Source organism: Zootoca vivipara, chromosome 2 (assembly GCF_965207765.1).
Source record: "Zootoca vivipara chromosome 2, rZooViv2.hap1.1, whole genome shotgun sequence".
Taxonomy (NCBI): domain Eukaryota; kingdom Metazoa; phylum Chordata; class Lepidosauria; order Squamata; family Lacertidae; genus Zootoca; species Zootoca vivipara.
In genome coordinates, this window is record NC_142584.1 from 120,517,058 (window position 1) to 120,529,655 (window position 12,598).

The following is a 12,598-nucleotide window of genomic DNA, read 5'->3' on the forward strand; positions in this document are numbered from 1 at the left end:
CCCTTCGCCACGACAAGGCATTGATCAGCCCTGAGTGCTCCCTGGAAGGACAGATCGTGAAGCTGAGGCTCCAATACTTTGGCCACCTCATGAGAAGAGAAGAATCCTTGGAAAAGACCCTGATGTTGGGAAAGATTGAGGGCACTAGGAGAAGGGGACAACAGAGGACAAGATGGTTGGACAGTGTTCTCGAAGCTACGAACATGAGTTTGACCAAACCGCAGGAGGCAGTGGAAGACAGGAGTGCCTGGCGTGCTATGGTTCATGGGGTCACGAAGAGTCGGACACGACTAAACGACTAAACAACAACAAGGATGTACCAACTGCTGGAGCTCGTTAAAATTCTTTGTGAACAGTTTTAAGAGGATTTACTGGTATGACTTGTGACACACTTTTTAATTAAGCCTGCAAACATGGAGAGCGGAGAGCGGAGTAGAAGTTAAAGGGCGAGGAGAGCCATAAGTCTGTGATAAGAAATGTGTTAATGGTTTATTTTTGGCTGACACTCACCTGATAAAGCTGCAATTCTGCAATTGGTGGATTTATTGAGCAGAAGCCGGGACATGAGTTATGGGATCGTTAAGATGGCGACTGCTCGTGTTGGACTGTTGGGAAACATCTCAGTTTGAAAAAGGAATGCAAGGATTTATGGGGAGGCTGGACAGAAAATCCTCACAGAAACAGTGACTTTGTGTTAAATCTTGTTTGAAATCATCTCAGAAGCTATGACAAGAGAAAGAAAAATAAGAATAGACTTGTTGGGAAAGATCGGGATTATATTGGACTATAATGATACACAGAATCCTCAGACTTTGAAGCATGGAAAGTAAAAAAAAAAGACTTGGCATAATATTTGGTTTAATAGATATGTATTTGTATAATTTGGAATAATTGATATGATATGATTGGTTTGAAAGTGAAAATCTAATAAAAATTGGTTTTTTAAAAAATTCATACAATAAGAACTATTTACAAGGGTTTCAAGACTATTGCCTGCATGCAATAAGATGCTTTCAGATTTCTGTGTCTTCATTGTTCCTTTATTGCAATTATAACAATGGGAGTTATGTGACTCTTCGTATATTAACCAACTGTGCATCCAAAGCAACACAACAAGTCTCACACTCCACTTTTCACATCCCAACTTCAACCATGAACATTTCCAATCTCTCAACCAAAGACCAAAAATCATATGACCCTCAGCCCAACATTACTCAACACCAACTCTCCAGATACACACACCCCTCCCTAACATTGCATCTTGCATTCTACGATTTTAAGACGTTACCTGCATTACTTTCCGCACACCTTACATTTAAAGGGTTTCTGACCCGTGTGAGTTCGTTGATGTATTCTAAGGTTTCCATTCTTACTGAAGCTCTTTCCACACTCCATATTTAAATGGCTTCACCCATGTGAATTCGTTGATGTATTTTAAAGTGTCCACTTTGACTGAAGCTCTTTCCACATTCTGTACATTTAAATGGTTTCTCACCTGTATGGGTTCGTTGATGTCTCCTAAGTTTTGAACTGCTACTGAAGCTCTTTCCACACTCCAAGCATTTAAATGGCTTCTCCCCTGTGTGAGTTCGTTGATGTACTCGAAGAATTTCACTTCGACTGAAGCTACTACCACACTCCATACATTTAAAGGGTTTCTCCCCTGTGTGAGTTCGGTGGTGTAGTTGAAGTTTCCCACTTTCACTGAAGCTCTTTCCACACTCCATACATTTAAAGGGTTTCTCCCCTGTGTGAGTTTGTTGATGTTTTCTAAGTGTCCGACTTTCAGTGTAGCTTTTTCCACACTCCATACATTTAAAGGGTTTCTCCCCTGTGTGAGTGCGATGATGTAGTCTAAGTGTCCAGCTTTCAGTGAAGCTCTTTCCACACTCAATACATTTAAAGGGTTTCTCCCCTGTGTGAGTTCGGTGGTGTAGTCGAAGTTTCCCACTGTTAATGAAGCTCTTTCCACACTCCATACATTTAAAGGGTTTTTCCCCTGTGTGAGTTCGGTGGTGTAGTCGAAGTTTCCCACTGTCAATGAAGCTCTTTCCACACTCCATACATTTAAAGGGTTTCTCCCCTGTGTGAGTGCGTTGATGTATTCTATAATATACACTTCGACTGAAGCTCTTTCCACATTCCATACATTTAAATGGTTTCTCCCCTGTGTGAGTTCGCTGATGATATCTAAGGTCTCCACTTTGACTGAAGCTCTTTCCACACTCCATACATTTAAATGGTTTCTCCCCTGTGTGAGTTCGATGATGTAGTCGAAGTGTCCCGCTTTCAGTGAAGTTCTTTCCACACTCCATACATTTAAAGGGTTTCTCCCCTGTGTGAGTTCGGTGGTGTAGTCGAAGTTTCCCACTGTCACTGAAGCTCTTTCCACACTCCATACATTTAAAGGGTTTCTCCCCTGTGTGAGTTCGTTGATGTTTTCTAAGTGTCCCACTTTCAGCGTAGCTTTTTCCACACTCCATGCATTTAAAGGGTTTCTCCCCTGTGTGAGTTCGATGATGTAGTTGAAGTGTCCCACTTTCAGTGAAGTTCTTTCCACACTCGATACACTTAAAGGGTTTCTCCCCTGTGTGAGTTCGGTGGTGTAGTCGAAGTTTCCCACTGTCACTGAAGCTCTTTCCACACTCCATACATTTAAAGGGTTTCTCCCCTCTGTGCGTCCGTTGATGTTTTCTAAGTGTCCCACTTTCAGTGTAGCTTTTTCCACACTCCATACATTTAAATGGTTTCTCCCCTGTGTGAGTTCGTTGATGTTTTCTAAGTGTCCCACTTTCAGTAAAGCTCTTTCCACACTCCATACATTTAAAGGGTTTCTCCCCTGTGTGAGTTCGCTGATGATTTCTGAGGTTTCCACTTTGACTGAAGCTCTTTCCACACTCTATACATTCAAATGGTTTCTTCGTTATTCCTTTTGAAATTACAGATGGCCCCCCAGAATTCTTCCCTGTCTTCTCCATCGTCTGCTTCAGAGTGCAGGGAGAGAATATCCTATTGGGGTTTCATGGGTGAGAAGAAAGGAATATGACACACATCAAGCTCAATTAGTACTCATCCCAATTACTATTTATCATTAATATGTGCCTCCTGATCTCATGCCTGCTTTCTGACACAGTACTATCCTTGTTTAAATTCTCTGCCCAGGCCTCTCTTTTACGGTCCTTTCTGTTGGGTTTCTTGAATAATCAAAGTTTCTTTTGAACCGGTCTAATGCCAATACTGTCTGTTTAAGAAAAACAGGTGCTGGTAATTTCTGTTTAATTGCTCACAGGTGTGGGCTCTACATGTATATAAGGCTCTGTTGGAAAGCATTTTGTGTGGTTGTTGTGTGGGAGTATGGTAGGAGGTTTGGAATGTGGGTATGTAAAGTTGTTGGGAGAGGGAGTGTTTATCTTTAGTTTAAAGTCTCTTCTGAGTTTGTTTTTCTGTTAGAGAAAACCAACCTTTTGTTTTTCTTCTGTATACTTTAAACAGGTATACTGCTAGTCGGGGGTTTCATGCTAGGTTGGTCTTTAAACTCTTGGTGGTGTATTTTAGCCAAGTCAATTTCTGTTTGTGTATTTTGTTTTTCTACAAACTCTGCGTGAAGCGTATGTTGAAGGGCCACTGGGAAACTGGGGTTATATGATTTATCTTAGCACTCTTAATACCCAATGTTCCCCAATATTATTTCCTAATACTTTCTCCATTTGCGTTGCTGGCCAGAGACTCCTGGACGTACGTCCTCTATTTCAATGAGGAATATGTGTCACACTGATGAAGCTCAATATTAAACATCAATATATAACTGTACTTAATGGAAACTTCAGCTTTGGATATGTAGCACTGATTCATTAATGGGATGAGGCTGTTAGCTTTCTTGCTGGAGACACAAATCTATTCCTGATCTATCAAATACATTAATAGTATTATGTCACAGGGTGCTGGGGGAGGGGTAGTACCACCCCTCAGCTCTCACCTGTGGGTCCTAGATGCCAGAAGCATGCAACAGCAGACACAACCCAGGAAACAGCTTCGACAGGCCAGCTAAGCCAGGTGAGGATAGTTGATGTGTCTCAATCCCTTGGTGAGTCGGGGACTTTTACTGCATGCGATGACAGGCTCTGCCACATTGAGCGGACGAGACCAACAGTCAAGCAGGTGGTTTCTGCCAGTGCTGTAGAGGGAAGTGAGGGGCTCATCAAACTGGGAAGGAAGTCCAACCAGTAGAAGCAAATCTCTGATCCTAAACCTCTGCTGCCTTGTGTGAATATCTTCAGGAAAAGAAGAGGCTAAGAAGTAAACACTACAGTAAATAAAAACAATAAACCCAGATGCCAACTTTGCTGCCACATAAAAGGTAAAGGTAAAGGGGCCCCTGACCATCAGGTCCAGTCGTGTCCGACTCTGGGGTTGCGGTGCTCATCTCGCTCTATAGGCCGAGGGAGCCGGCGTTTGTCCACAGACAGCTTCCGGGTCATGTGGCCAGCATGACAAAGCTGCTTCTGGCGAACCAGAGCAGCGCACGGAAACGCCGTTTACCTTCCCGCCGGAGCAGTCCCTATTTATCTACTTGCACTTTGATGTGCTTTCAAACTGCTAGGTGGGCAGGAGCTGGGACCGAGCAACGGGAGCTCACCCCGTTGCAGGGATTCGAACCGCCGACCTTCTGATCAGCAAGCCCTAGACTCTGTGGTTTAACCCACAGCACCACCTGGGTCCCACATGCACTCGGACAACACCATTACTGGCTCGAACAACAACAAACATACAATCTCACATCAGGAATCACAAGGCAGAGAAACCAGTAGGAGAACACTTCAGTCTCCCAGGACATTCTATACAAGATATCAAAGTAGCTGTCTTATTACAAAATAATTTCAGAAATAGACTGGAAAGAGAGGTTTTTGAACTGCAGTTTATCTCCAGACCTAGTCTAAACAAAGATATTGGATTCTTATCTCACTATACATGATAAAGCTATCTTTAACCATCTCACCCCTTGCTTTTCCTGTGGGACCAATCGTAAACAGTCGTAAATTCTTCCTGTAAGACCAAATGCAGCAATAAACAGTCTGGCCCCTCCCCACCCTCTCACTATATGTGGGGATATGGTGACTTCTGTTTCAGTGTATCTGAAGAAGTGTGCATGCACACGAAAGTTCATACCAATGACCAACTTAGTTGGTCTCTAAGGTGCTACTCCCTTTTCACGGATCACTGCCTTGTCGTGGCGAAGGGGCTTGAATAACTCAGAGAAGCTATGAGCTATGCCTTGCAGGGCCACCCAAGATGGACAGGTCATAGTGGAGAGTTTTGACTAAACATGATCCACCTGGAGCAGGAACTGGCAAGCCACTCCAGTATCCCTGCCAAGAAAACTCAATGGACAAAGACAACAGGCAGATAGAAGTTATGACGCTGGAAGATGAGCCCCTCAGGTCGGAACGCATCCAACATGCTACTGAGGAAGAGCGGAGGACAAGTACAAGTAGATTCAGAGCTGATGAAGCGGCTGGGCCAAAACCGAAAGGTCGCTCAGTTGCGGATATGCCTGGAAGCGAAAGGAAAGTCCAATGCTGTAAAGAAAAATATTGCATAGGAACCTGGAATGTACAATGGTATAGGAACCTGGAATGTACAATGGTAAGCTGGATGTGGTCAAAAATGAGATGGCAAGAATAAATATTGACATCCTGGGCATCAGTGAACTAAAATGGAAGGGAATGGGTGAATTCAGTTCGGATGACTATCAGATCTACTACTGTGGGCAAGAATCCCGTAAAAGAACTGGAGTGGCCCTCATAGTCAACAAAAGAATGGCGAAAGCTGTACTGGGTTGCAATCTCAAAAATGATAGAATGATCTCGATACGAATCCAAGGCAGACCTTTTAACATCACAGTAATCCAAGTTTATACACCAACTACCAGTGTTGAAGAAAGTGAAATTGACCAGTTCTATGAAGACTTACAACACCTTCTAGAAATGACACCAAAAAAGGATGTTCTTCTCATTTTAGGGGATTGGAATGCTAAAGTAGGGAATCAAGAGATAAAAGGAACAACTGGCAAGTTTAGCCTTGGAGATCAAAATGAAGCAGGGCAAAGGCTAATAGAGTTCTGTCAAGAGAACAAGCTGGTCATCACAAACACTCTCTTCCAACAACACAAGAGACGACTCTACACATGGACATCACCAGATGGGCAGCATCGAAATCAGATTGATTATATTCTCTGTAGCGAAAGATGGAGAAGCTCTATACAGTCAGCAAAAACAAGACCAGGAGCTGACTGTGGCTCAGATCACCAGCTTCTTATAGCAAAATTCCAGCTTAAACTGAAGAAAGTAGGAAAAACCACTTGGCCAGTAAGATACAATCTAAATCAAACCGCCTATGAATACACAGTGGAAGTGAGGAACAGGTTTAAGGATTTAGATTTGGTGGACTGAAGAACTATGGATGGAGGCTCGTAACATCATACAGGAGACAGCAACGAAAACCATCCCAATGAAAAGGAAATGCAAGAAAGCAAAGTGGTTGTCCAATGAGGCCTTACAAATAGCGGGAGAGAGAAGGCAAGCAAAATGTGAGGGAGATAGTGAAAGATACAGGAAATTGAATGCAGACTTCCAAAAAATAGCAAGGAGAGACAAGAGGGCCTTCTTAAATGAGCAATGCAAAGAAATAGAGGAAAACAACAGAATGAGAAAAACCAGATATCTCTTCAAGAAAATTGGAGATATGAAAGGAACATTTTGTACAAAGATTACCATAATAAAGGACAAAAGTGGAAAGGACCTAACAGAAGCAGAAGACATCAAGAAGAGGTGTGGTTGATGACCTTGAGCCAGACATCCTGGAGAGTGAAGTCAAATGGGCCTTAGAAAGCACTGCTAATAACAAGGCCAGTGGAAGTGATGATATTCCAGCTGAACTATTTAAAATTTTGAAAGATGATGCTGTTAAGGTGCTACACCCACAAGGACCATCTACTCCAACCCCCTGCTGAGCAGGAAACACCACCAAAGCATTCTTGACATATGCCTGTCAAGCCTCTGCTTAAAGACCTTCAAAGAAGGAGACTCCACCACACTCCTTGGTAGCAAATTCCACTGCCAAACAGCTCTTACTGCCAGGAAGTTATTCCTAATGTTTAGGTGGAATCTTCTTTCTTGTAGTTTGAATCCATTGCTCCGTGTCCGCTTCTCTGGAGCAGCAGAAAACAACTGCGCCTCCATGGACAGCTGTGAGTCCAAAATGACTCCCAGGATGCGCACCTGGTCCTTCAGGGGCACAGCTACCCCATTCAGGACCAGGGAGTCCTCCCCACCTGCCCGCCTCCTGTCCCCCACAAACAGTACTTCCATCTTGTCAGGATTCAACCTCAATCTGTTAGCCGCCATCCATCCTCCATCCGCCTCCAGGCACTCACACAGGACCTTCACCACCTTCATTGGTTCTGATATGAAAGAGAGGTAGAGCTGGGTATCATCCGCATACGGATGAACACCCAGCCCAAACCCACTGATGATCTCTCCCAGCGGATGCATGTAGATGTTAAAGAGCATGGGGGAGAGGACAGAACCCTGAGGCACCCCACAAGTGAGAGCCCAGGGGTCTGAACACTCATCCCCCACCACCACTTTCTGAACACGGCCAGGAGGAAGGAGCGGAACAACTGTATAAGTGTTCCCAGCTCCCAACCTCTCTAGACAGTCCAGAAGGATGTTATGGTCGATAGTGCCAAAAGCCGCTGTGAGATCCAGCAGAACTAGGAAACAGCTTTCACCTTTTTTCCGTAGCCCGCCAGAGATCATCAACCAGTGCGACCAAAGCAGTTTCAGTCCCATGATGAGGCCTGAATCTCGACTGGAAGGGATCCAAATGGTCCGCTTCTTCCAGGCGTGCCTGGAGTTGTTCAGCAACCACTCGCTCAATCACCTTGCCCGAGAATGGAAGATTTGAGACTGGGCAATAGTTGGCCATATTTTAAGAAGCGGTCCAAGCAGCATGTCCACATCCTCGGAGGTAACAGACTGAAATTGATCCCACACAACTTGACTAGACAGATCTCTAGCACTCCCCCGCCCAGGCCCTGCTCCCACGGTGGAGTCTACCTCTTCCCGAATCTGAGCAACTTTATCTGCAAAAAACTACAAAGATACAGTCTCCCAGGTAAGAGGAAGGACATACCTCTCAATTGGTCCAGGACAAAGTCTGTATATTTTTCTGTTTCAAGGGAGGAGTTGAGCTCAGACTTTCAGATCAGAGCCTCTCCTGTGTGGAATAAGTAAAACTGAAGTGCTATTTATGTCACTGTAAAAGCATTCAAAAATATTCATCTGTTGAATAAAGTATAAGAAATTATCTGGTGTCCCGTTAAGGACTAATAAAAGTAATATGGTCTCAGCATTTGTGGGCTGCAGGCTGAGGATGTCTACTCTGGACCAGGAATACTCGCATCTCCATTATCCTGCAAGTCTCTCCATAGATTTTCCATAGTTATTTTGGAATTCTCACTCACATACTGTCTGTAAAGTGGGGAAGCTCACGCCCCTTGCCTAGAATACTGGCAATTCCTGGCCTGCAGATTCACAGCCCTGGGTGTAGAGCATCCAGCCACAGGTATTTTCTATCATGAAAATGCCCCAGACTGGGACGGCTCATGGATTTACTATCTTTGGATGATGACAGATTGTATCTCCGTTTGTAACTCACTCTGACATTACCCACAGAAAATAAAAGTCAAAGAAATGCCTTCAGGATATACTCCTGGATTGGTGTACATCATCATGCTTTTGAATTATGGTGCTGGAGGAGACTCTTGAGAGTCCCATGGACTGCAAGAAGATCAAACCTATCCATTCTTAAGGAAATCAGCCCTGAGTGCTCCCTGGTAGGACAGATCGTGAAGCTGAGGCTCCATTACTTTGGCTACCTCATGAGAAGAGAAGAATCCTTGGAAAAGACCCTGATGTTGGGAAAGATTGAGGGCACTAGGAGAAGGGGACGACAGAGGACAAGATGGTTGGACAGTGTTCTCGAAGCTACGAACATGAGTTTGACCAAACTGCAGGAGGCAGTGCAAGACAGAAGTGCCTGGCGTGCTATGGTCCATGGGGTCACGAAGAGTCGGACACGACTAAACGACTAAACAACAACAACAGAAAATTAAGGCCGGGAACAACATCATCGATCAACCATGCAGTGCAATGGAAGCCTGAGAGAGAGGAAAGGTCTCTGGCTACTTCCTGGGAGGGGATTCCAGAAGCAAAGAGCCACTTTGGAGAAGGTCTCCTCCTCCCTCCTCCCTCTCAGGACCTTCCAGCTTTTTCTCTCTTCTCCTCTCCAAGGTGGACCAATGGTTTGACCTGCTATAATTCAGCCCACAGCATGCAATGCAGTAGTTTGCAAGGATCAACGGGGAGGAGATAGAGCTTCCAGGAAGGAAAGGGTGTGGGAATCAGTAGAAAGCCCCCCCCCGCCCCCATCTCTCTCTGGTAAACTTGAAAGAGTGGCAGATTCCTGGGTAGGATGGAGACCTCTCTCCAAAAGGCAACGTCCCCCCCCCCTCGCTGCTCAGCTGGCCTTCTATCCCCCAGGGATGCTGCCATTCCTCCATCCATCCCACAGTCTCCCCTGCGCCCAGAAACCCCCCTTGCCACCGCTCACCCCTCGCCCTCTACGCCGAATCTCTTCCGGGTGGGCGCACCAACCTCTCCATCCGGAGGGGCCTCCCAAGACGAGCAGGGAGAGGGAGAGGGAGGGGGGGCTCTATCCAGGCCTATTTCACTTCCTTTAACCCTTTCGTGGACTCCGTCTCTTCATCAAGGTGCAAGGGTTCTTGCCAGCAGGAAACGGCAGAGAACCGGGGTGCATAATGTTTAAGTCTGGGTTCAAATCCAAGGCTGTTTGGGGATAGGGGTCCTCGTTGGGACCCCCTTGGTGGGCCTCATGTTTAAGTTAAGGCAAAAGCGCCCAGGGGGTGCAGGGCAGTTGAGCATCGCTTGAGCCCCCAGGAAAAAGAGACGTGGGTGGAGGGGAGGGCGCTGCAAAGGAGGTCGCAGCTGTATTGCGTGTATTGGGGGCCCTGAGCATCTCCTGGACCCCTAGGAAAAAGAAACATGGGGGGCATCGGAGCCCCTGCCTATGAGGCCCAGGAGAGGGTCTTTTTGCGGGCAGGGGTGAAACTAGGCTTTATTTCACCCGAGTCAAAGACCCAATTGGGGACATTTGCGTCCACACAAAGACATCCTCAATGGGGCCCTGCTGGAGGCGTCACCTGGTGCAAAAAACAACACCACCCGGCTAGCCCCACCCCCACAGCTATGGGGTGGTCTCTGTCTTTTTCTCCCCCCTCCTCAAATTGCCCACTTTCCCCACGCAGCCTCTTTACCTCTTTGTCCTCTCTGGCCCTCCGCCTGCCTTGCTCGCTGTTCCGGTTTTCTTCCCCGCAATATAAAGCGGAGTATGGGAGTGGGGGGAGGGGTTAGTCAACCAACACCCCTCCTCCCCGTCGGAAAACCTCCCACTTTTCAAGGGGTCCTTTCGGCCGCCTGGAAACTTCCCACCTATAGACACTTCGGGCTCCTTGTCGAACGCGCGCGTCTCTAGAGCTACGTTCGCAGAGCAGCCCCTGCCTGCAGGAAGTGATGGCGCTGCCTTTGGCGTCCTGCTCTTGGGGCTCCGTCGGAAAATTGCCCCTCTCCCCCCCCAAGTTGCCCCCCCTCCCCACAGCGGAGAGTCGAAATGGGGGCGGGAGCGGGTGGCTTGCTATTTGTGTATGAGTTTATGGATTAATGTTTCCTTTCACAGCAGGGTGGCAGCTGCACACTTACGGTATTTTTCCTGATTTACTTTTGTTATTGTATCATTTTCATAGAGTTAAGTTGAGGGTCTTACGTAGGCTCTTCCTGGCTCCTCAAAAAGGACAGAAGATGAAGAAGGACATCATCAATGTCTCCTGAAAACTGGTGGTGCTGTGGGTTAAACCACAGAGCCTAGGGCTTCCTGATCAGAAGGTCGGTGGCTCCAATCCTGCTCTTTCCAACCTAGCAGTTCAAAAGTACTGTACGTCAAAGTGCAAGTAGATAAATAGGTACCACTACAGCGGGAAGGTAAACGGCGTTTCCGTGCGCTTCTCTGGTTCGCCAGAAGTGGCTTTGTCATGCTGGCCACATGAGCTGGAAGCTGTACACTGGCTCCCTCGGCCAGTAAAGCGAGATGAGCGCTGCAACCCCAGAGTCGTCTGTGACTGGACCTAATGGTCAGGGGTCCCTTTACCTTTACAATAAGACACAGGGGTCGTGCTGACTTATTACAATTATTTGTATTGTTTAAATTATATACATTTATATGTATGTGTGACTTTTATTATTGTTATTAATTTATTTCTTAGTTATTACCTGGCTCATCTGGCTGGGTTTCCGCAGCCACTTTGGGTGGCTCCCAACAGAATATTAAAAAGACGATAAACAGGGTTGCCTTCATAAATATATACGTCAATTTGTATTCGTTTTCCAATTATTGTTTTTCCTATGTCTTTAGCAGTTGTTTTTGTGCACAGTGGTCTGCTTGCAGGAAGACTCCCCAGAACCATGACTGAAGAATCAGTTCAAAAAGCACAGTCTTCTCCCAAACCCAAAGGAAGCAGTAGCCCTGGGGCTCCTGAGACTTCCCTGGTACCTGCAGCCCCTCCTTCCTCGTCTCAGAAGTAGGCTTAGAATAAGTCTTTCCATTATTCAATTGCAGTATGAAGAAAGCACGGTGAGTGTGCTTGTGCCATGGATGGCATGGTCAGAGTTAACCCCCCCCCCTTCTCCATGGACCCTCCCTTCACCCTATTAGCTGCAAAGGATGCTTCCTGTTGGCTGTAATAGCAGGTACCAGTATTTCCTAAGTCTAGTTGCAAAGGTGGAGGGAGGCTTTCCACCCTCAGTGCCCAGAGGTGGCTCCTGCCTTTGGGCACCTGGTGCATTTTGGAGGAAGTTGCCCCTTAGCACTCTAAGGTTGGGACATTGCCTGAATCTCTTTCCACATTACACTCTGTAGAATGTGTTGTCCAATTATGCAATTGGTAAACAACCATAAACACAGCCTTGTGAGACAGAAGGATAGCAGAGAATCGATCTGCCTACGACAGCTTTGGCTGTGTTGTAGAAGCGTTGCTAAAAAACTCCTTGCCCAGTACACTTCCGTCCAAATATCAAACCTCGTTTCTAAACGGTCCAGGAATTTTCCTTCTGAAGCTCAGATAACAGTCCAATTTCAGTGCCCTTTCGTGCCTGAGAAAATAACTCACTGTCCACTCCCTTGCTCATTAAAACAAAGAAGATTTATTAAGGCTAACTCCAGCCGGGAGAAGTCAGGTCCACCTCGGCTGGAAACTGCGACACACAACAGAACAGAACAGAACAGAACAGACAATGTCATATATTACAGATACAACAGCAACAGGTACTACTTCCTGTTTCCTGTTTACATGACACGTCACAGACCCCATGATCCAGGACGACTGCTGAGCTATTAACCCTCTCAGCTCACACCCCCTCTCACCCCACACTCATCTATATGGCTTCTCCCCTAATTCAGGGACTAG

The 12,598-nt window shown here is 46.2% G+C and overlaps 2 protein-coding genes across 12 annotated transcripts in view; both read right to left on the reverse strand.

Annotated features, from left to right (window-relative positions):
* Positions 1 to 12,598, reverse strand: part of LOC118081399 (uncharacterized) — a 34,915-nt gene that overhangs the window by 10,967 nt on the left and 11,350 nt on the right. The window lies entirely within an intron of this gene.
* The window catches only part of LOC132591128 (uncharacterized), a 47,981-nt gene continuing 36,224 nt past the window's right edge, over positions 842 to 12,598 (reverse strand). For 2 of the 11 annotated variants that reach the window (XM_088664009.1, XM_088664013.1), the window contains 3 exons: positions 8,194 to 8,277; positions 3,977 to 4,174; positions 842 to 3,009 (listed from right to left, as the gene is read on the reverse strand). In XM_088664009.1, the coding sequence (XP_088520135.1) occupies positions 1,398 to 3,009; positions 3,977 to 4,002 (1,638 nt within the window). In that variant the 5' untranslated portion in view covers positions 4,003 to 4,174; positions 8,194 to 8,277 and the 3' untranslated portion in view covers positions 842 to 1,397. Of the gene's footprint in view, positions 3,010 to 3,735; positions 3,743 to 3,976; positions 4,272 to 8,193; positions 8,278 to 9,716; positions 9,959 to 10,396; positions 10,691 to 12,598 lie in introns of those variants that run through there. The other 9 variants (XM_088664011.1, XM_088664016.1, XM_088664012.1 and 6 more) reach the window with 9 other exon arrangements.